At 33.3% G+C, this 24,121-nt stretch overlaps 1 protein-coding gene across 1 annotated transcript in view; it reads left to right on the forward strand.

Annotated features, from left to right (window-relative positions):
- The window catches only part of KCNT2 (potassium sodium-activated channel subfamily T member 2), a 405,225-nt gene that overhangs the window by 101,472 nt on the left and 279,632 nt on the right, over window positions 1–24,121 (forward strand). The window contains exons 2-3 of the mRNA XM_030937154.1: window positions 14,384–14,463; window positions 16,741–16,840. Of these exons, the coding sequence (XP_030793014.1) occupies window positions 14,384–14,463; window positions 16,741–16,840 (180 nt within the window). The remainder of the gene's footprint in view (window positions 1–14,383; window positions 14,464–16,740; window positions 16,841–24,121) is intronic.

Raw genomic sequence — 24,121 nt, forward strand, 5'->3', positions numbered from 1 at the left:
TTCACCATGTTGGGCAGGCTGGTCTCAAACTGCTGACCTCAGGTGATCCACTTGCGTCAGACTCCCAAAGTGCTGGGATTACAGGCGTTAGCAACCACGCCCAGTCCTTTGAACTTTCTCATACATGCATCTCAGTGCATGTGTTTAAGTTTGTCTAATGCATCTATCTAGGCATGGAGTTGTTAGGTTGCAAATACAAAAATATTTGACTAGACAATGCCAAATTGTTTACCAAAATGATTGCACCGACTCCACTGATAATAAGAAAACCTTTGATTCACATTGTGCAACATTTGTCTTTATTACACTTTTTGATTTTTGCAGTTAAATGGATATAAAATGTTACCTCACTATAGTCCCATGTATATTTCCTGAGTGCTAATGAGGTTTAACATTTCTCACTAAGGTTATTAGCCAATATTGTTCCTCTTCTGTGCCATGCTAGTTGGCGTCTTTTGGTTACATGTTTGTTCTTAATTATTTATTAATAATTCTTTATTCTTAATTTTAAATCTTTACCAGATATTCAAACATCTTCTCCCAGTTATGAACTTATTTCACTTTCTTTAAGGTTGTAAATAATTAATATCTTTTATAAATTTGAGCTTATAGAATTTTCTGAACCCATTAGTGAAGTTATTTCTTGGTTTACACTCTTCCTAGAGCAGAAATTTTACACATATTTTCTGTTTCTGTTTTTGTTTTGTTTCTAAAGTACACTTTCACTATTCAAAGTTCAAAAATATTAACCATTATTTTTTCATAAAAGGTTAAAATGTCTTTTAATGTTTCAGGAGGTGATTTTATCTATATCTATATATTGTGAGATAGAGATCCAATTTCTTTTCTGTTTGTTTCTTTACTGTTATTTTTTGCCACTTAGGGAAGCGTTTAAAAAGAATCATTTATTTAATGTTTCTTCTTTTTTACTACTGTTCAGCCATACCACCTCTGTTATGTATTAATACTTATTATATGCATGAGTCAATTGATTGAATCTTTTTAAATTTTATGAATCAATTTATCCTTCTCTGTACCACTTCCAGAATGCCCTAATTACTGCACCATCATTTTTATTTATTTATTTTTTAAATTATACTTTAAGTTCTAGGGTACATGTGCACAACGTGCAGGTTTGTTACATATGTATACATGTGCCATGTTAAAAGTCTTAATATTAAGTAGAGAAAACCTCTACTCTTTATTTTTCTCCTCAAACATCCAGTATAGTTTGATCTTTTACTCATTACAGAATCAGATTATCAAGTTCCACAAAATAGTCTATGTGGTTTTGATTGGAAGCTTATGGAATCTATAGATTATTTTATAAGATAATAAATAACATTTGTTTTCCAAAGCAGTTACATCATCTTAAATTATGTTCGCCATTAGTAAGAAATTATTATTAATTTGAGGAGGGGTTGTTATAGCATAATTTTCATACGGTTAAGAACATATCCTTTATATAAATATAAAGTGAGAACATGTCAGAAATTTTATATACCTCATTAATTAATGAAGGAAATAGTAATGCATTAACACGGGTCCAGGAGCTTTTGTTAAGCTAAGTAATTCTAGGCAATGATAGAATAAGATTGCTGAGTTACCCCTCCACCTGTGCTTCCACAAATACAGTCGCCATCCCACACCAACCCCTAGTTCTACAGGCCCATAAAGAGTAACCTTCGAAATTATCTTTTTTGATTAGGCAGAAATTCTTTTGATGCCTATTAGACAAAACTCCATACATTAATGTCTTTTCCTTCACGTTTGTACAATACCACAGAAAATAGAAAACCACGTCCAGCACTGCATTGAAAGAGCAACTAGTAATTGCCTTCATCTACTTTCAAGTTCTGGATAATTTTTCTGATAGAACTGACAGTGAATTTTTCTTGAGTATAACATTTTCAAATTTTAACTATATCATAATCAACTTCTCAGATAGTTTAGGGAAATTGTATTGAGATGGTTTCATCAAAGAGTCTTATTTAAAATTGGCAGAATATGATCACCAGATTTTTAGATTACTGCTGTCTTCTTTGACATATGCATATATTTAAAAATAACATTTAGATTTCATATTATATAATAAAATTATAGAAAATAAATTTATTATTTACTCATTTCTTTTAAAATAAAATATAGATGTTTTAATCATTATTTATGAGACCAAATAAAACTTCAGGATCCTTTAGTAGGGGATTTGTGATTAAATGGTGAATATTATTATGGAGAAATGACATGACGTCATTAAAAATGATGACATAGGCCTCATCTACTTTGACTAAAAATAATTACATTATGGAACAGCGGGTGTGGGAAAGCTCCCTTTATACCGTAAACAACAAATAATTGAAATGTCACTAGAAAGCTCAGAAATGAATTAAATTATGTTTGCTCAAACTATCTTCACTTAGTGAGTAAGCTTTAACAGTATTTCAGGAGAGTGATGCTATAATTGAGTTATTTATCAGGCGTTAGGATCAAGGCTCTTGTGGTATTAGGGGGATCTTTCAAGGTGGAAAACTGATTTAGAATGGTAAAAGTTCTTGACAAAGTGAGGGCTTTGAAGGAAGTCTTAATGAGTAAGCTACTGTATGAAAAGTGATCTGTTTGTCCAGGTGAGCAGATTATTTATTATCTCCAATAAATTGATCTGTAGGCATTTTCTGAAGTAAATAATGAAGTTCTTTACTGTATTATATGCTTATTTTTCCCAAGTAAATGATTATTATAGGAATCAAACACATCAAATTGAAATAGATGAACCAGTTTTTGTTTTTCCAATTATACCTTTATTTTAGGAACGTTTTGTATTATCAACACACTATAAAAGTTATGAGTTGTCATTGCCCTGTTGTATGTTTCACATATACGCTATGTTTTTTAAATTTCTATAGCAATCCTGTTACATGGAAGTAATATCTGCATTTTACAGAGAATAATAGTTATTAGACCTGGTAATCAAATGCATATCCAAAGCTTGTGCTCATCTTCTTTAGCTGTTACACTATACTACAGAATAAACTAATTAACACACAAATGTTGTGAAAAGCATATTTTCCCCAGAAAACCCATTTGTATTTTCGTTTTTATTAAGTGAAATTATATTTATGACTGTTTTCCCTTCTTCCTTCAAATTCTGTCACCTTGACTTTACATGTATTACACCTACTACAATTTGCCTATTAAAAGTTGTAGGCGTTACTTTAACTTAAGCAAGCGCACTACATACTAAGAGAAATCCTAAAGACATATATGTGTTCCAGTGAGCTGTGCCCATTACTGAATTGTGACTTCTCCGAGTTAAGTGCAAAATGGAAGAGACAATTTGGAGGGTTGATTTAAAATTGTATGTTTTTGGTGGGAAGTGTTAAGTTAAAAAAAAAAAAAAGTGCTTCCTTCACTGCATATTAGTGTGTTCATGTAATTTCCAGTTTCATACAGATAACTCTCATTAGTTGAACATAGCCAGACTCTGGTAATCCTAAACTGTCAGATCATCTTTATATTTTCCTTCAAGATTTTACAGTGACTAGTGAAATATTCCCATTTGAGTTAGAGATTACATGGTATTTTCTATACTCTTATGTATCGAGAAAAGGAGAAGAGGGTTTTTGTGTTGTAGTTATGAAGACTTTTGATTGGCAAGTTATTAGGTTTATTGTGGGGTTGCAGGTGCCTGTAGTCATATTATAAGCTTTTAAGTAGTTTTGTGATTAACAGCTTTGTATATCTATAATGTATGTAATCATACATATGTATATTTTTGTTTACATATGTATATGTACTTATGTATGTTTGTATATTACCTTTGGGGCCTTTCGTGTGTTCATAAATAATGGGAAGGGGTGGAGGTGGGGTAAGAAGATAAACTTGGAAATAATTTAGGAGCATCTGCTCTTTTTTTTTTTTTTTTCCTTTTCTGAGGTGGTAGTGGTAAGAATATGTAATCCTTGCCAAACATAATTTATTACAAGCCTAAATTCTGTGTATTTTTCCTGTTCTTTATTATACACTTGATAGAATAAAAATGAATAAACTTTTCATTCTTTGCTTTTTTTTTTTCTTTCTTTTCTTTTCTCTTTTTAATGGCTTGGCTAAGACCTGCCCACCTCATACAGATGGGGAGGGGGCATGAAGAGGTGGAATCTCTTTGCAATTTAAGAATGACAAAATATACCTTTATAATTATTCTGAATTTCTTTATCTTTTGCTTCCCATGTTTAGATTTAAATCAAATTGGGGTTGCTTGGATTTAATTATTTTAAATAAAATGGGGAAGTACAGAGAGTTGACCCAGCAAATGAACATTGAATATAAGGATGTGAATTTTCTAACTGAAAAGAGAAATTTTTTTTTGCATTTAAAGAGTGCTTTAATAGAAAAGTACTCTTGGCTGATTTCGTAATGTGTTTTACCATGGAAACCACAAGACTATTTCCAGTTACCTGCAAGTTATGATTACTAAGGGCTGATAAGGAGAGTCAATGCAGTTATTGAGGGGCTATTGATAATATTTCTAATAAAAAAATTGATAGTTGTTATTTATCCCATTTTATTTCCTCATTACCATTACATCACATGACATTGTATATGTATATGTAATATATATAAACACATGTATATATGTGCATATACATGTGTGTCTCTGTGTGTGTGTGTAGCTGAGTTCCAGTTCCAAAACTGACATTATTTTGAATTGTACTTTAAAAATGCAGACAATGCTACTAAATGTCATCAAAATTAATCTTTCCTTCCTTATGTTACTGACTAAATGTGTTGAGTATGTTAGACTTGAGTAATTATGAAAATAATTAGACTGCAAAAAGAAGTTGTGAAATATCTTAGGGAAAATTGAACAACATTTAAATTGCATTTCTCTGTGTACATAGAGGAGAGTTTGGAAACCAGGTAGAAACTCATTGGAAGCACTTGAGCATGAACTACTTTTTTTTTTTTTTTTGAGATGGAGTCTCACTCTGTTACCTGGGCTGGAGTGCAGTGGTGCAATCTAAACTCACTGCAACCTCTGCCTCCAGGGTTCAAGCAATTCTCCTGCCTCAGCTTCCCGAGTCTGGGACTACAGGCACTCGCCACTATGCCCAGCTAGTTTTTTGTATTTTAGTAGAGACAAGGTTCCACCATGTTGCCCAGGCTGGTCTCAAACTCCTGAGCTCAGGCAATGTGCTGGTCGCGGCCTCCCAAAGTGCTGGCATTACAAGAGTGAGCCGCCACGCCTGGCCCAAAACTACCTTTTTAAAATGAAAAATGGATAGGAGGCTTACTTATTTATTTTTTACAAGCCTTCATTTTTATTTTAATATTTATAGATTTAGGGGGAACGAGTGCAGTTTTCTTGCATGGGTATATTGTGTAGTGGTGAAATCTGGGCTTTTTGTGTGCCCGTCATCTGAATACTGAACATTGTACCCATTAGATAATTTTTCAGCCCTTATCTCCATCCCACCTTCCCACCTTTCAAAGTCTTCAATTTCTGGTTTTTCATTCTGTATGTCCATGTATACCCATTGTTTAGCTCCCGGTTATAAGTGAGGATATGCAATATTTAACATTCTGTTTCTAGGTTATTTTGCTTAGAATAATGGTCCACAGTTCCATTCATGTTGCTGAAAAAGATATTATTTCATTCTTTTTTTTTTATACCCAAGTAGTATTCCATTGTGTTTGTATGTGTGTTTGTGTATGTATCTATATCTACCCCACATTTTCTTTATCCAATTATCCATTAAGTGGACACTTAGACTGCTTTGCTATTGGTAGTAGTGCTGCAATAAACATACAAGTACTTGTATCTTTTTGATATAATGAATGACTTCTTTCCCTTTGGGTACACACCCAGGAATTGGATTGCTGGATTGGATGGTAGTTTGATTTTCAGTTCTTTGCAAAATCTCCATACTGCTTACCACAGAGATTGTACTAACTTACATTCCTGCCAGTAGTGTTGTGCACCCTCTTCTCTGCAAACTTTCCGATGTCTGTTGTTTTTTGACTTTTTATAGTAACCATTCTTACTGGTGTAAGGTGGGATCTCATTGTGACTTTAATTTGTACTTCTCTGATGATTAGCATTGTTGAGCATGGTTGCATATGTTTGTGGCTGCATATGTTTGTATGCCTTCTTTTTAAAAATGTCTGTTCATATCCTTTCCACACTTTTTAAAGAGTTTAAATTTTTTCTTGCTGGGTTGTTTGAGTTCCTTGTAGATTCTGGATATTAGCCGTTTGTTGGATGCACAGTTTGCAAATATTTTTTGGCATTCTGTATATTATCTGTTTACTCTGTTTGTTTCCTTTGATGTACAGAAGAATCTTCATTTAATTAATTCCTATTTGTCTATTTTTCTTTAGTTGTGTTTGACAAGCTTTCATTTGTTGGTTATCAGAAATTAAGTATGAATATTTGGAAATGGATAGGAATCTGGGTTAGAGTCAATAATCACAGGGCAGACCTTAACAAACATATCCCACTATTTATGGGTATAGCCCAGTATTTATGGGTGGATCTGTTGTTTACAATGTTCTTTTATAATATTTTACAAATGCTCTAGAATTCTACTACTAATAAAGTCTCAACTTGATAAGAAGGCAAGAAGCAAAAATAGAATAGAAAGATCAGTGTTCCAACTCTGTCCTAATCCTAGCTGTATGCATTTGGGCCAGTCACTAAAATTATTTGAATCAACCTTTTTTTTTTTTTTTTTTTTTTTTTTTATGGAGTCTCACTCTATCACCCAGGCTGGAGTGCAGTTGTAGAATCTCGGCTCACTGCAATCTCCACCTCCAAAGTTCAAGTGATTCTTCTGCCTCAGCCTCCCACATAGCCGGGATTACAGGCATGCACCACCACACCCAGCTAATTTTTGTGTTTTTAGTAGAGATGGGGTTTCACCATTTTAGCCAGGCTGGTCTAGAACTGCTGACCTCAGGTGATCCACCCGCCTCGGCCTCCCAAAGTTCTGTTATTACAGGCGTGAGCCACCATGTCTGGCCCAAAGTTTTTTTTTCTGTGAAGTTGATATCTGTGCTACTCAAGTAAAAATCAAATAAATTAATAACTGTATACTTTATAAACATTTATTGTAATCATAGACAGCTAAAGGTACAAATAAATACACAAATATAAATTCATAACCTATTTGCAAAATCTGTGGGGAAATGACATTTATCATAAGGTAGATTAAGTTGGAATAAGAAAGAGTTCCCAAGGATTCACCTCACCATAAACCCAAGTTTTGCATCGTCAGACGTTATGAGGAAGAAAAGTAAGATGAGGCCGGGCGCGGTGGCTCACGCCTGTAATCCCAGCACTTTGGGAGGCTGAGGTGGGTGGATCACAAGGTCAGGAGATCGAGACCATCCTGGCTAACACGGTAAAACCCCGTCTCTACTAAAAAAAAAAAAAAAATTACACGCCTCCTGTAGTCCCAGCTACTCAGGAGGCTGAGGCAGGAGGATGGCGTGAACCCAGGAGGTGGAGCTAGAAGTAAGCAGAGATCGTGCCACTGCACTCCAACCTGGGCGACAGAGTAAGACTCTTTCAAAAAAAAAAAAAAAAAGAAAAAGTAAGACGATTTTATCTCTCCCATCATACTATTGGTTCAGAGTCCTCATGGTTTGTAACAAAGAAAAAACTGGCTACCACACTATACCTTCATCTATACCTTCATTCAGGAATTTATTTCTGAATCTTTAATTACCAGTAGGTCCTAACTAATATGTGCGATGCAAATGATATAAGCATGGGCAAAACTCAATATGGCCCTTGCCCTCATGGAGTTTACATTCTAATGAATTAACGTGGTGTGACTGAGAACTGGTACCATCACCATTATAGAAAATGACTGTATTAGGATTGCCACAATGAAGCACCACAAACTTAATGCTTGAAAACAACAGAATTTGATTGACTGACAGTAATGGAGACCAGAAATTTGAACATAGGGTGTAGGCAGGGTCATGCGCTTTACTAAGGCTCTAGGAGAGGATCTTTCCTTGCCTTTTCTAGGTTCTAGTAGTCCCAGGTGTTCCTTGAGTTTTGAAAGTATAACTCAATCTCTGCCTTTGTCTTCATATGAACATCTTCCTTCTGCATATGTGTCTGTGTGCAAGTTTTTCTTTTCTTATAAAGACACCTGTCATATTCGATTTAGCATTCATCCTATTATAGTATACCCTCATATTAATTTAACTAGCTATGTCTGCAATGACGTCATTCCCAAATAAGTTCGAATTCTGCGGTCGTGAGAGCTAGGACTTTTTTTTTTTTTTTTTTTAGAGGGACATAATTCATCCCATCACAATGACCTTAGAGAAAATAGGATTAAACTTAGAATAATGTGGTACATTTGGAAAGGTATAATTTTTATTTTTGTTAGTAGTGAAAACAGAGTGAGGGAACTTTGGCAGTATACTTTCTCTTTACTGATCAAAGTCAGATCACCAAACATGGAATTAACGGATGCCACAATCTAGAAGCACAGAAATAACTCCAGGTGAAAAGTTCTTAGACATGGTAGTTGTACTGGGAGCTATGTATATTAACTCGCCATTCAGATGTACATTTTCCAAAGGACAACAAACATCAAATAAATAGAGAACAGGACTTCTGTGCATCCATTGAATCTGCCTGCTGAGACCAGAAGGTCGAGGCAGAAAATCCCTTGTCTGAGATGAGTACAGTAATAAAAATCTCATATGTGACTCCATGACCAATATTGCAGAATCAGAAAGAAAGAGGAGGGAAATAGCAGGTACCAAGTAGATACAGAGGAAGAACCTTCCTCTGATAATGATCTATATCTACTATAAGATTTAAAAAGACTATCCACAAAAGTTTGACATCCTAAATAGGTGTCAAGGCATTAGCACTAGAAAAAAGCAAACTAGTGTTTCTGAAAGAATGGTGCATTGACAACCTGGATCAGAATTATTTTTCTTATTATTAAAATGATGAGGCCTACTTTAAATTTACTAAAGAAGAATTTTAAGAGTGAATCAGGGAAACTGCATTTTAACAAGACTCCTGGGGAATTTTACATTGAATTCAAGTATCAGAACAAAATAATGAAAGGAAAATGAAAAAATAGTATCAAATTAAAATCAACATTAAGGTAGTTGACATCATTAGGAAAAATTGATGACAGTTGCAAAAAACATCTCTGCAGTATCTAAATTGTTTCAGACTATAGAAAAATCTGGAGTTTTTCAATTCATATTTGAAGATACTAGAATAATCTTAAAAAGACATCACACCATTATGACTGTAGAAGAAAAACTCCTGAAAAAGTATAGGAAATTGAATCCAGCAGCAAATTACCTGAATAGTTTACCATCACAAAAACAACTTATTCCAGGATAGACAAAAACAATTGCATCATAGAAAAGCTGTTGAAGTAATTCACCAAATCAGTACATGAAAAGAAAAGCAACAATATACTATTAACTTGATAGATTCAATATAGGTTTTTTATAACAATCAATACCCATCCATTACTGATATAATTTTTAGTAAAGTGTAGATATTTAAGCAATCCCAAGTTCAACAAAATACAATTGTTCCTCAGTAATCATGGGGATTGGTTCCAAGACTTCTGTGAATACAAAAATCCACAATGCTTAAGTACCTCATATAAAATAGCATAAGATTTGCATAATAATCTATGCACATCATCCAGCATAATTTAAATTATCTCTAGATTACTTATAATACCTAATAAAATATAAACGTTATGTAAATAGTTGCTATACTGTATTGCATAAGGAATAATGACAAGAAAAACAAGTCTGTACATGTTCAGTACAGATGTTGTTCTTGGTTTTTCCCAAATATTTCCTATCCTCAACTGGTTGAATACATGAATGTGGAACTTAATGGATACAAAGGGCCAAGTGTAATTAATTACTGCTTAAAACACTAGAGGCATCCTCTTATAAGAAAGGGACACCACAATTATTTGACTTTTTTTTTCCCCAAAAATGCTAGTCAATATAGTAAGGCATAAAAAATGAACTATAAATACAGTAGTTCCTCAAATAATGCCATTTCATTCAATATTGCTTTGTTATAACATTGTTGAGAGAAAAATCTATTCCTGGTTGGGGTGGTGACTGTCTGTGTGGAGTTTGCACATTCTGTCCATGTCTGCGTGGGTTTTCTTCAGTTACTGCAGTTTCCTCCCATGTGCCAAACATGTGCAAGTTAGGTGAATTAGTGTGTCTAAATGATCCTAGCATGAGTGTTGATGTTTGAGTGTGTCTTGCAATGTGATGGTGTCCTGTCCAGATGGCATCCTGCCTGGCTCCTTGAGCTGCCAGGATGGGCTCTGGCCACCTACCACCCTGAACTGGAACAAGTGGGTAAATAACCTTGCTTGTTTTCATTAATCTTTCTTGAATGTATGTATAGTTCATATTTATTTCAACCTTTAATATAAAAAGTATTTGGGTCTTTATTTAGAAGTTTGGTGACATTTTTGTGGCCAGTAGAAACTTAACTCTTGTTTACATCAGTTAGTCGATGGTAAAATTGGATTTGTTATCTATCATTTCTCTTAAAGTCACAAAGAAGCTATGGATGACATTGTGAGGTCTTAAAGAACATATCCATGACTGTCTGTCTAGCAAACCCAAGTAATAAATGTGAAAAAAAATCACATGTAAGAGAGATCAACATGGTAGCCATTTCCAATATCAAAACCAAAAAGTTAAAAGATTGGAACAAAACAGTTTTAAAAAGCAACTAAAATTATAAAATAGACAGGAATAAGTGTCGCAAAGAATATGTAAGATCTACTCAAATAAAATGTTGTTGATCAACATAAAAATAACTATTAAATAGGGAGAACATATTTCAAAAGAAGATACCACCTAACAATGATTAGAATTCCAGTATCTTTTTAAATCCAATATAATTGTTATTATTGTATTTGAATAAATGTAACAAAATTACCTTAAATTTTAGCTTTTGTATAAGCCTTTGACAAAAATGACATCTAAAAAACTGATGAGAGCAGATTTGCCCTAATTCAAAACTCTGTGGTTCTGGGGAAGGTCCAGAAAGAGTACACGAACTCAGTGTAAGAGTACACTAAAGAGTACACTAACATAGTCTACTAGATGTAAGTAAATTCAGATAAAGTTAGATGGAGGTAGGGAGGTCAGAAGAAAAGAAAGAAAAGAGGGAGGCAAGATTAAAGGAAGGAAAGGAGGGAGGAAGGAATGGAGGGAGGAGATGAAACAGTGTTTAAACTTGAAAAAGGAAGCAGTGAGATTATATTTAAAACCAGTTAAAATCATGAAAAACATTGGGAAGGGTAAACACTAAACTCTGAACTAAATACCTGGGTGCTAAAAAACTGGTGCTGAGGAATGTCTCAAAAGTATATGCTATCACTAACATGCCTTGCTGCTGGAAAGAGCAATTTAATACATTGAATCAAAAAAATTTTTTTAAAAGCTTTGCTTTATATCGTAACCAGTAAGACTAAAGGACATTTTTTTTTTTTTTTTTTTTTTTTTTGGGCCCAAAATAAGTCATGTATCCAAAAACATTTTGGTTGCCTTTTGGCTTTAAAAAAAGTTGTATAATTTCATGTTTTAATATAATCCATGTTTCTCAATGATTATATTGACTCAGATCGCCAGACTCATTAAGAGATTTACTTCCCATAATTTGATAATTAGATTGGGATTAGGAAATTATTTAATGAGAGACTTCACACCATGCAAAATTGCCTTTGCTCTCAGGAAAGAGAAAGCCAGTGGCTTACTGGAGAGCTCTCCACACTGATGGCCATTGCAAAGTTGGATAATTCTCATTCATAATTTGTGTATTTATCTATTATTAGTTCTATTTAATAGAGAATCACATTATGTGTCATTCCATTTTAATAATGTTGGTCACTGAAATATTTAAAGACAATTGTGACTCCTAACTCTTCATAATTATGAATTCTTTCTAGTTTCTTCTACCTTTCCATATGTCATATGTTTTCCAGATTCCTCATTATTTTAGTTAAGGCTTTAGATGATCTCATTTTAGTTAAAAATGCTCCTCTGCACCTGTGATCCCAGCATTTTGGGAGGCTGAGGCAGGCGGATCATGAGGTCAGGAGATGGAGACCATCCCGACTAACACGGTGAAACCCTGTCTCTACTAAAAATATATATATATAAAAAAAAAAATTAGCCGAGCGTAGTGGTGGGTGCCTGTAGTCCCAGCTACTCCGGAGGCTGAGGCAGGAGACTGGCGTGAACCCGGGAGGCAGAGCTTGCAGTGAGCCGAGATTGCGCCACTGCACTCCAGCCTGGACAACAGAGCAAGACTCCATCTCAAAAAAAAACAACAACAACAAAAATGGCTCCTCTGTTACATACCCAGTACTGAACTCCAATATTATCTGAAAAATGGAATCATTCTTATAAATTTGGTAATTCTAGGAAGCAAATCTGCATGGCCTTTGCTGAATTATTTGTGTAATAGCCGTATGTCCTCTCAAATTTGCTTATGTAGCCATAACAAATTTCAACTAATTTAGCTTTATCTCACTATTTACAGTTACTATATTTAAAATGAACTGACTTTTCATTTGATAAACAAGGGAAACAGATCCAATAATGCATTTCCAAGACACCGATGAAGTTTTGTTTCTGTATGTGTGTGCCTGGGCTTTTGTAGAATGTATATGTATGTAGATTTGTAGATGGAAATGTTCTGCTAAAAGGTATCATTGCCATTTTAGTGGCAACTTCTAGTCTGGAGAAGTTATCGACTAAAGAGAATCTTGCTTACTTTAAAACAATTTCATTTAATGTATAAGGTGAAGAAAAAAACAAAGTAAGTGAGAATATGATAACAAGGAAATATAAATAGAAATATATTCTTTAGAGAGAAGATATAAAAGAACATTCAAGTATTTTAGAAGACACAACACATACAACTTGATTGGTAATTAATTTTAAAAATGCCCTGGTGAGGGGAACATCACACAACTGGAGCCTGGGGAAGGAATAGCATTACGAGAAATACCTAATGTAGACGACGGGTCGATGGATGCAGCACACCACACACATGGCACGTGTATACCTGTGTAACAAACCTGCACGTACTGCACATGTATCCCAGAACTTAAAGTATAATAATTTTTTTAAATGCCCTGTTGCTTTTGTAACACAAGAAACTGCTTTTAAACTATTCATGGTTTTCCTTGAATAAGCAGGGTAATAGAGAGTTTATAAGATAATATAGTAGCGAAATATTTCTCAAATGCATGAGCAGCTTTGTAATGTCAATTTTTTTTTTTTTCTGCTAGTTTTCTCTAAGGTATCTACTCTTGCAAAAAACAAAATCAAAAATCTCATTCCCCAAAAAATGACCCCCAAACCTTATCTGGCTTACATGAATTACAATTTCAAAATGTTACCATATTAGAAAAAATGAAATTAAATATTTGTTTTTGTGTAAACATTAAAATCCATTCTTAGCTGTTTTTGAAATTCTAATTCATAATAAATATATTTCAGAATGATTAAGGAAATTGAGTATTATTTATAAGTTACCTTGCACCGAACAAGATTTCTCGTTTCACTTAGTATTTTGAAAGTATTAATTATGCCTTATCAAAGGTAGACTGCTAGAATTTAGACTATTTATTAAAGTAATATTATTATTTTAGACTGTTGATATTTTTGTATAGTGGATCAAATATATAACATGCAGTCTATTAATTTAGTTGTTTGCTGTATAATCTCTGTGGTAACTTTAACAATTCTATTTGCCACTACTACTTCTTGGTTGATCCATAAGTAAGAAGGTAAAGTGTTATAGAGTATGGTGTTCTAAATAAGCTCTGGATGTAGTGAGGAATTGATTATTAAGCCCTGCCTTTTAAAATTCTGAATAAGTAGATCTGGCATGGTGGTGCCCAAACTGAATTTTTCAAGCATCAGCTAATTCTTACACAGGGAAAAAAATGGGGAAAGCACTGATTGAAAACCCTTTCAAAGACACATATTAAAGACTTTTGCATTATTGCTGTTTTGAATAATCCATACCACTCATTACATTCATTAATACAAATAATTGAATTGACTGTGTATAATATTTAAAAAGATTATATCTTTAAAAGTAGAAAGTAACTGCTCCTCTCTAAATCAGTACTTTACTCAGTTCTCATTTTCCATGGCAGGGAATTTACTAAAATATATAATGCATTAAATCAAATAATTTATTTTAAAAATGTATTATTCTTTAAGTTAATTAGAGAACTACAGATGAATGATATTTGCTGCTCTTCATGAAAATAAATATATGATGGCTTACATACATTTACATGTTTTTATTTTCTGTTTGCAGAGTACAAGTTGAATTCTATATGAATGAAAATACATTTAAAGAAAGACTAAAATTATTTTTCATAAAAAACCAGAGATCAAGTAAGTTATTCATTTCATTCCCCCTCTCTGTTCGTACATATATTTACTTCAAAATATTTAAACTGTGTAATCTTTTGCAAAATACTTTTTAGAGGAAAAAAATTAGTTATTTTTTTCCAGCAGGTGGTAACGTTTTAGAAAAATATAGACACTACGTATAGTGATATTAATGCCTCTTGAACATCTTCAGTTCTCCAAATTCCATGTCAATAAGTCGACTTCTGAGTGGACTATCTGGATTAGTAGAAACATTGAGGAAAACAATTTAAATGACGGTCCCTCCATTTTAACTCTAAATATTGTAGTTTCAAAAAGCTCTGGTAGACCACAATGGGAAACAATTGTCTGATTTAGGGAAGGGAACGTTTAATATTTCCTAATCATTCCAAATAATAAGAAACATCTAGATTGCACTGAAATATACAGATTCCTATCTTTCTTAGTCTGGAGATTTTGAGCCAGGAAGTGTAGGGTAGATCTCAGAGTTTAACATCCCAGTGATTCTTATCATCATACAAATGTAAGAAAGTAACAAAGTAGAACTTCAAGAATACAAAATTGGCATAGTCACTGTCCTCCTGAGCCTATTCAATGTTAGGAGTGCCTCTGATACTTGTTGCTTCCCAAAATGCCACATATGTTTAAAAAGTCATATGTAATAAGCCAATGTGCAATTTTTTTCATGGTCATTGCTTAAAATATCACAAGGAATGGAAAGGCCTGCATTAGTTGATGTAGACGTTAAGCTCTGTGAATTTGACCGCGAAATCCTCCTGTCAAAATTAAGTTGTGCCTCTGTAGGTAGGATTCAAAGAGAGAAACTTGACTTGTGGGAAGCTATCCAAATACTGGTGATAGAGAATATTTCAATATTTAAGTCATACTGCTCAGATAATCTTAATGACAGACTGGCCTCAAGGTAGAGACTGTTAGTAGCTAACGCTTTCCTACCATGATTGTTCAGAATATCCAAGGAAGCCCCACAAATAGATATTACCTAAAGGGGTCACATCATCTGAATAGTTTCCCTTATTTCCGTACTAAGAGTCCTATCTTTCCAGGCCAAAAAAGGTGGATGCATTGTTTGAATCCTTCACCCATAGTCAAATGCAACTAAGCAGTTATGAGGAGGCCCATTTCTATAAAACCAGCACAATTTCATTAATAATTTGAAAGATTTTATAAAGAAGTGAATCCATAAAATGTATTCAGCATTTTAATTGGAAAACCTAGGAAAAATTTCACAATTGATAAGCATTGACCTTTTAACTGGTAAGAAATGTTACCACAAGTACACTCACAACGGCAGAGTAGGACAAAAAAGGTGACATTTCATTTCTAGATTTTATTAAGTAATAATTATAAGGAAGTATTTATCAAAATTTTACTCATAATGCATGAATCAGATATCACAGGTAATTACAGGAAAGATAATGCTCATATTAATCAGACTTTATGCATATTTTGCTTAATCTTAAATACTCTTCTTCATCATCGTTGAATATTACAGGCTGCATAATTGTGACCTACACAGTTTAGAAGATACATACATGACAGTTTTAATTCCCACAAAAGTTTAAGATTTCATGGGTATTTTAAATAGCTAAAAATAGAATTTAATTTATTGAACTTTAAATGTATGTGTGTGTGAGAGAGATGGAGAGATTGTGTGTGTATTTCTCAGTGTATGCTATTAAGATTTCTCTATACTTATTTAATATATAATTATATAATGAATACATAATATATAATTATATAATTGGTATGTGTTATAATTATATAGCTAATATTAAATATACAACAGAGAACTATACAAATACAATTAATTTGTTTATAATCACATCCACAAGATTCTGTGAAGGTATGAGTTTTATAACTTGGCTTGTGAATTTGTAAGCAGCTAGATTTTCTACCCAGTTAAACTTTATCCCAAAACTTACGGATATATAAAATGCTTAAACTTATAAACATACTTTAATCAACCTTGATTGGACATACATTTTTTGGCTTCTGAATGTTCAAATCTAGATTTAGTCTCGGTATAAAATATGCACTCTCATTTGCAGTTCAAGTATTCTGTCAAGCTCACTTTTGTTTCAATATTCAGGTAATTAAAATTCAGTTACCAAGAACTTCAGAGAGTTTAGACAATTATAGTAGTGTAGCTTCTAAATACAATTTAAGTGTTGTATTTAAAGTTGATATTTTTGACAATTCTTTTTAGTCTTTTGTGAACTAAGTTCAAATGAAAATAAAACTTTTATCGTTTGTTTAAAGGTCTAAGGATACGCCTGTTCAATTTTTCTCTCAAATTACTAAGCTGCTTATTATACATAATCCGAGTACTACTAGAAAATCCTTCACAAGGAAATGAATGGTAAGGTACCTTTTCCTGACCTTCAGCAATATTATTTTGATTATTTTGAGTTGTATCACATTTTAAATTTAAAGCATGTTGTGTAGAGCTTCATTTTTAAGGATGTTTTAGTTGTTTGTCATAAATAAAATTGATCTGATTTACAGGCACTTCATAATTCTTGTAGGTTCTTTATAGGTATCTTTTATTATTTTTCTGTTTGATGCTAATATTGGACTGTTAGGCATAAAATTTTATTGCTAGCCAAAGTGCATTAAGTAGTTTTTGTTTTAAAATGGGTGTCTCTTTAAAGACCCGAATATCTTTCTGTTCTTGATTTTCAGATACTCCCGAAAGGTTTACTCTACTGCATGCCAGTTTTATATTTTCATAATAATAAGTAGTTATTAACCTTCAATGGAAACACTCCATCATATATTGGGAAGGATAACTATCTCAAGACTCAGTTTTAACCTGTGCAGTTCTTTATCTTATTTGAGTTAAATGACACTGATGTATTAACTTGAGTTATTTTGTGCTCATAATCGTGTTGCTCTTATTAAATTATATTTCTAGTCATTTGTGGATTTTCGTTTTTAGGCTCTGCCTTTTGCTGGAAGCAGTAGGGAAAGGTACTGGTGTGTAATTGTATGTATATTATTTATCTCATCATCATCCTGGACCCTTGTCCAGCCTACTAAATATACAATGATTTTCAAAGCTGAAAATTTAAATTTGATGACTAACATCTGTACAATTATTTCTTCATGTGCAAGTCTGCCTTAAGAAAATTAAAAAACGAAAAGATAAAAGTAAAATGAAAGTGAGCTCAGAATCTGCATCTAAATGAATTGGTTACCCCTCAGCTTGTTTAGGTAGTACAAATGATTCTGTATTTGTTGAAAAGTTTGCATTTATTTAAAGGTGTCTAGATTTATTTAATGTTAAAGATTAATAAGTGAGCTTTTATTTAATAATCTGTGAGAATTCTTTATAAAACTATTTAATGAAATATAATTATGAGTATTTCACTGTGTCTTTATTACTTAGCGTGTACCAGTCACATTGCTATTAGCAAATATATAGAGAGGCACAGGAACATTCAGTATCCTTAGGGAACTTTTAATCTGTGAAAAGATTGTTTATTTTGGAGTTCCTGCTATTTCTGTCATTAGACTAGTTTTCTTATATGTGTTTTTTTTTTCAGTATATACTTCATCTTATTATTCTCACCTTATATATGAAGAAACAGAGGTTTTCTCATATTTGCCACTCTGCTTTGAGACCCTCAGGACTGACTACTTACTATGCTTTTTAATCTCTGTGTAACTCAGTGACCATAGGAAACCATTCCCCCAAATTCCAACTGCGTATTTAACTTTCCTACTTTGATGTCCAGACATTTCAGACTCACTGTGTTCCAATTAGCTTTTTCAGTGCTCTTCCACATCTCAGTGACTGAAAACTCTATCCTTCCCCCAAACTCTGCTGTACTCACAGCCTTCCACATTTTAGCTGATAACAATTACATCCTAGAAGTTGCTTGTACTAAAAGCTTTAGAGTCATTTCTTTACTTTTCTGCAGCATATACAAATGCCTTAGAAAATTCTCTCATTTCTACTTTCAAGATAAACCTAGCACATAATCACTTCTCAATGCCACCATATTTGTACAAGCCACCTTCTCACACCTGGAGTGCTGCAATAGCCTCCTAATTAATTACTCCCACTAATTCTGCCTTTGTTCCCTTTTGACAGATTCTTAATGTAGAAGCTATTTGTGTAAAATATAAGTCACATTTTGATACGACTCTGCTCTGAGTGCCAAAGTACTTACGACGGCCTTATGACTTCACCACCTACTACTCATCCCACACCCATTCTGCTCCAGCCAGATTCTCCCCTCTCTGTTCCTCGATCATACCAGACACACCCAGCTTAGGTCCTTCATAAGGGCATTTCTTTGTGTCCAGGATTCTCTTCCTTCAGATAACATAAGGTGCACTTCCTCAGATAATATGAAGCTTCCTACTTAAAATTGTAATCTCCTCATAAGACTCCCTTAATAGCGTTCTTTTACTTTTTTTTCTTTTCTTTAGATCCTGTTTCTCTTTTACATATTCTACCTAATATTACTCATTTATTTGTTTTCTGTGATATTCCATGAATACTAGAGAGGATATTCCATGACAGCAGGGATCATTGCCTGAATCCCCGGAGCCTGGCACAAAGTGGGAAACAATAGTCATTTGTTAAATGAATGAATGGATACATGAGTAAAAGAATCTAATCTTTAGATTCTTAGTAATCTAACTTTTGCCTACTCCACCTCACCAGCCCCTTACACCAGCTCTGCTGAACTACTTGAAGTAGCTTATACACTCTTCAGTCTCCCTTCCTCTGGGCCTTTGAACATTCTTCTCCTTCTTCTGGGAAATTAGGTTTCCTGCTTCTCAGAACCCACACTTTTTAAACTTGCTTCTGGCCTCCAGGGCCTTCAGGAAAACAACTTTTTGGATAACAGTTAATCCAAAATCCTTATGGGTATTGTGCCCTGTAGCCCAGTTCCACTCTGGCTTAGGAGTGTCTTCTGAGTACTCTCCCACATACTTCTCTCACAACAGCCAAAGCATTACCGTTGATATTACCATTCCCTTATCAGTCCTTTCTATGTGCTCACCAAGGGCAAGAACCATGCCATGTTTTCCTCTGTAGCTCTCACACTAAGCACAGGACTTGCTAGGTCAGTGAATGCTGCTGAATTAATGAAATGATGCTCAGCAATTTTATTGATAGTGTGTTGTACAGTAAAAATGATTGAGGGCTACTGATGGAGATGTCAGTGTTTTTAAAATGGTTCATGTAACAAATTATTCTACAATCATATCAGAATTATTTTTAAAATGTGGTGATTTATAAATAAAAAGTACACTAGCGAGACCTGAAAATCATAAAATGAGGCATGATGGAATCCTTCTAAGGGTAAAAGGGCATTTGGTGGGTGTTAGCAGAGTAAAATTATATTATTTGAAAACATTAAGAGGAACGAAGTTTCCTACAATTAACTTCTATGTAATATCACTAAGAATATTTGGCCATAATTATAGAGGATATACATTTGAAAAATCAGATTATGGTAATTAAAAAACATTTATGGTTTCATTTTGAATACAATGTTCTGTTTAGTTCCCATTGTCAGTGCAGTATTAGTTAATGAAAAACAGAAGTCGCCTTTATGGGCGCAGGCTCTATTTTAAAATAATGAGGCTAATTAAGCTAAGAGATTTATTTAATTAGAGCTTCTGACATGATAAGTCTGCAGATATTTTGTGCGGCTTTGCTTTATTTTTAAATCCCTTTCAGGAATCAAAACTGTTATGAAAATGTTATAATGTGGAAAACCTGAAGAATATTAAACTAATTTTACTCTTAATATATGATGTGTGAATGGCAAACTGTGATGTACATACAATGTGTAGTAAATGATTTAAAGATGTTAGCAAAGGAAGCACACCTGCAGCATGTAGTTTATAAATTACATTGAAAGATGAGCCGTCAGTATTAACTCATTGCCTGCTGATGCTTACAGTTCATCGATGTATCCAAACTCATGTATCTGTTTCCAGTTTAAAAATTGTTGAAATGATCATTTGTTTTTAACATCAAGTGATAGAGACACAGGTAAGAAGCACATGAACAGGCTCCTATTTTATGGTATTTGGATTCTAGTTAAAATCAAAGCCTAATATAGCAAACAGTGTGTTTAAGTGAAATTCAAATTTTAAATATTATTTCTTCCTCAGGGTAACAACTATTAAAGGAAAAAATGGAATTTTGACAATAGCTCTTAAATATTTAATGATCAATAGGAATAAGTATTTTAATGTAGACCTTTTCTTCTTATTGTTTTAGAATAAAGTAGAACTAAGTTCTCTAACAAATCTCAAACATTTAAAGGTATTTTTTGTTTGTTTGTTTGTTTACTGGAGTCTAATACTGGAAACCAATACTGGTGTTTTTGGTCATTGTGAACTTTTTCTCCATATAATGATTCACATACACAAACATACACACACAGACACACACAGACACACACACACACTCCATAACATGATAGATGTTATATGTACAAGCCCCCTGCATTCTGTGATTTTGTGTTGTCCTAAGACCTGAATCTTTGCATCCAGCTTTCAGAAAGTGAAAGAGAGCTTGGAGAAGGCATATATATTTTTAAAAATTATTGGCCAACAAACAACAAACATCACTTTTACTTGTACTTCATACTCAGATCCCATGTGAGAACCAGTTATATCATCATACCTTGACACAAAGACTGAGAAATGTAGTTGACTGAAGAGTGACTTTTTTGCATTTGACTCTGTGCCATGGAAGGGGGAGAATGAATGTTAATTAAAGCCCACTCTGTCACAGCCAATGTTACGTCTGGTGCAAGGGCCCTTAATGTCCATTCTTTCAAAGAGTTAGTTATCAGTCTTCTCTCTAACATCCTTGATAGTTGGTTGTCTAACCTGGGATTAAATATTTCCAATATTTTGAAAAGATTCAAATACTGAAAAGTCTTTCTATCATACTGGCAAGACTCATATGCTTTCATATTTTGGTCACCTAGTTTTTGGATGTGTATTACATATTTTATGTTCGTCTTGAAATATGGGCTTAGTATCATATCTAGTATTCAGATTTCACTGTATATTATGGTCAGGGGAGTTGTATAATTTACCCTCCTGTTTTATTTATTATTTGTTAATACATTACAAACTTATATTAGTTTTTTTTTTAGCATTACCAATCTTTGAGTTCATCTTGGGTTTGTGAACAACATGTCCTTTCATATGAATTATGTTCTGCATGTTAACCCTATTACTTTCAAATGCTTTGTTCTTCTGCTGAACATATTCACCCCCTGACTTCCACCTCCTCTGCCAAAGCTGTTCTCACACTTTTACCATCTGTTTTCCTACTTTTAAGACGGTTCATAAGTGTTCTGGGAAAAGTGGCTGAGGCTACATTACTAAGTTCCTGTATTGAACTTTTGCTTTTCCTTACATTGTTTGCTATGGTTCCTTTACTTTTCATAATAACGCTTCATACGTGAATTTTATCAACAGGATAGTCTAATTCAGAATAACTAAATGATATATATTTGGGTTTTGGTTTGCATTTTTTATTTAATTTTTATATTTTTGAAAAGGGAAATTTGTTTTTATTATTTAAAAATGTTTCATGCATATTACAATATAGATATATATGGCAAGGAAGTAAAAATTATCTTATATCACAACACCTAGAATAAGTATTTTTAGCATTTTTAATGACTAATTATTTACAAATTCTCTCTATACACAGACGTATAGATAACATACACGTACCGATATGACCTAAAGTAATATTTTAATAACTTTTTCCTCAGTTGTAATGTTTTTGTTGTTTTACTTGATGATGATGCATCTGCTACTTAAATTCTCTTCTTGTTGGATATTCAGGTAGATTCCAGTTACTCTCTTGCTATAAATAATACTGAAATAAATATTATTGTGCATGTTTTCTTTTCTCCTAGTGTTTTTGTGTCAATGAGACTAAATGTTCATTTGAAATTATCATTTGGCTGTCAGTTTTAGTTTCACTCCTCATTTATTTTGGAGGTTATCTAGTAATGTGCATATTAGATACCACATTCTTTTTTTCATGATAAATTCATTTTATGAAGGAGGGTTTGAACACTAGTTTTTACTAAAATGTTTACATTTCCTTCTATGTATTTATCCAATTTAATGTTAAGGAAACATGTCTTTCAATTGGAGATCTCCTTGAAATTTATAGATCCAAGATTTGTAGAACTTTTCTTTTTATGGATTCTGAAGTCTATTTCACAAGACACAGTCTAGCCTGGAAAATAAGTATGTCTTTTTTAAAACTCTTACTTAAATTCTTTATGACATTTCAATTGCCTACCAATATCACAGACCAAAGAAAATGCTATTAGTTTGATGTAAGTAAACTTTTTTCAGAATTTTTCAACTATGAAGTTGATTTTATTATAAATTTCAGATATACACGTTAGAAAATTATTTCATTTGGACCCTTTAAAAAAGTATTAATTTCACCAAATTTGCTATACTGGCAGTGTAAAAGTCTTAAACTAACTTTATTATTATTTTTTCTAAGTTTCCACCTCTGCCCCTCCCCAGCCCCAACAGGCCCTGGTACCTGTTGTTCCCATCTGTGTGTCTATGTGATCTCATTGTTCAGCTCCTACTTATGAGTGATAACATGTGGTGTTTGGTTTTCTGTTCCTGCATTTGCTGCGGATGATGGCTTCTAGCTTCATCCATGTTCCTGAAAAGGACAAGATCTCATTCCTTTTTATGGCTGCATAGTATTCCATGGTGTATATGTACATTTTTTTATCCAGTCTATCATTGTTAGGCATTATGGTTGGTTCCATGACTTTGCTATTGTAAATAGTACTGCAATAAGCATAAGTTTGCATGTGTCTTTAGAGCAGAATGATGTATACTGCTTTGGTTACATACCCAGCAATGGTATTTGATTATATACTCAGGTCAAATGGTATTTCTGGTTCTAGCTTCTTGAGAAATTGTCATACTGTTTCCCACAATGGTTGAACTCATTTACATTCTCACCAACAGTGTAAAAGCGTTCCTAATTCTCCAGCATGTATTGTTTCTTGACTTTTTAAAAAGCATCTGCTATTCAATAAATGGTACTGGGAAAACTGGCTAGCCATATGCAGAAAACTGAAACTGGACCCCTTCCTTACACCTTATACAAAAATTAGCTCAAGATTGATTAAAGACTTAAATGTAAAACCCAAAACCATAAAAGCCCTAGAAGAAGCCCCAGGCAATACCATTTAGGAAGTAAGCATGGGCAAAGCCTTCATGACAAAAATGCCAAAAGTAGTTGCTACAAAAGCCAGAATTCACAAATAGGATCTTATTAAACTAAAGAGCTGGTGCACAGCAAAATAAACTATAATCAAAGTTAAAACATTAGGCAGCCTACAGAATGGGAGAACATTTTTGCAATCTACCCATCTGACAAAGGTCTGATATCCAGAATTTACAAGGAACTAAAACAAATTTACATGAAAGAAACAAACAACCCCATCAAAAACTGGGCATTGTTTGTTTCTCAAAAGAAGACATTTATGCAGCCAATGAGCATATGAAAAAAAGCTCAACATCACTGATCGTTAGAGAAAGGTAAATCAAAACCACAATGAGATACCATCTCACACCAGTCAGAATGGCGATTATG

The sequence above is a fragment of the Rhinopithecus roxellana genome, chromosome 8 (assembly GCF_007565055.1).
Source record: "Rhinopithecus roxellana isolate Shanxi Qingling chromosome 8, ASM756505v1, whole genome shotgun sequence".
In the NCBI taxonomy this organism is placed as follows: Eukaryota; Metazoa; Chordata; class Mammalia; order Primates; family Cercopithecidae; genus Rhinopithecus; species Rhinopithecus roxellana.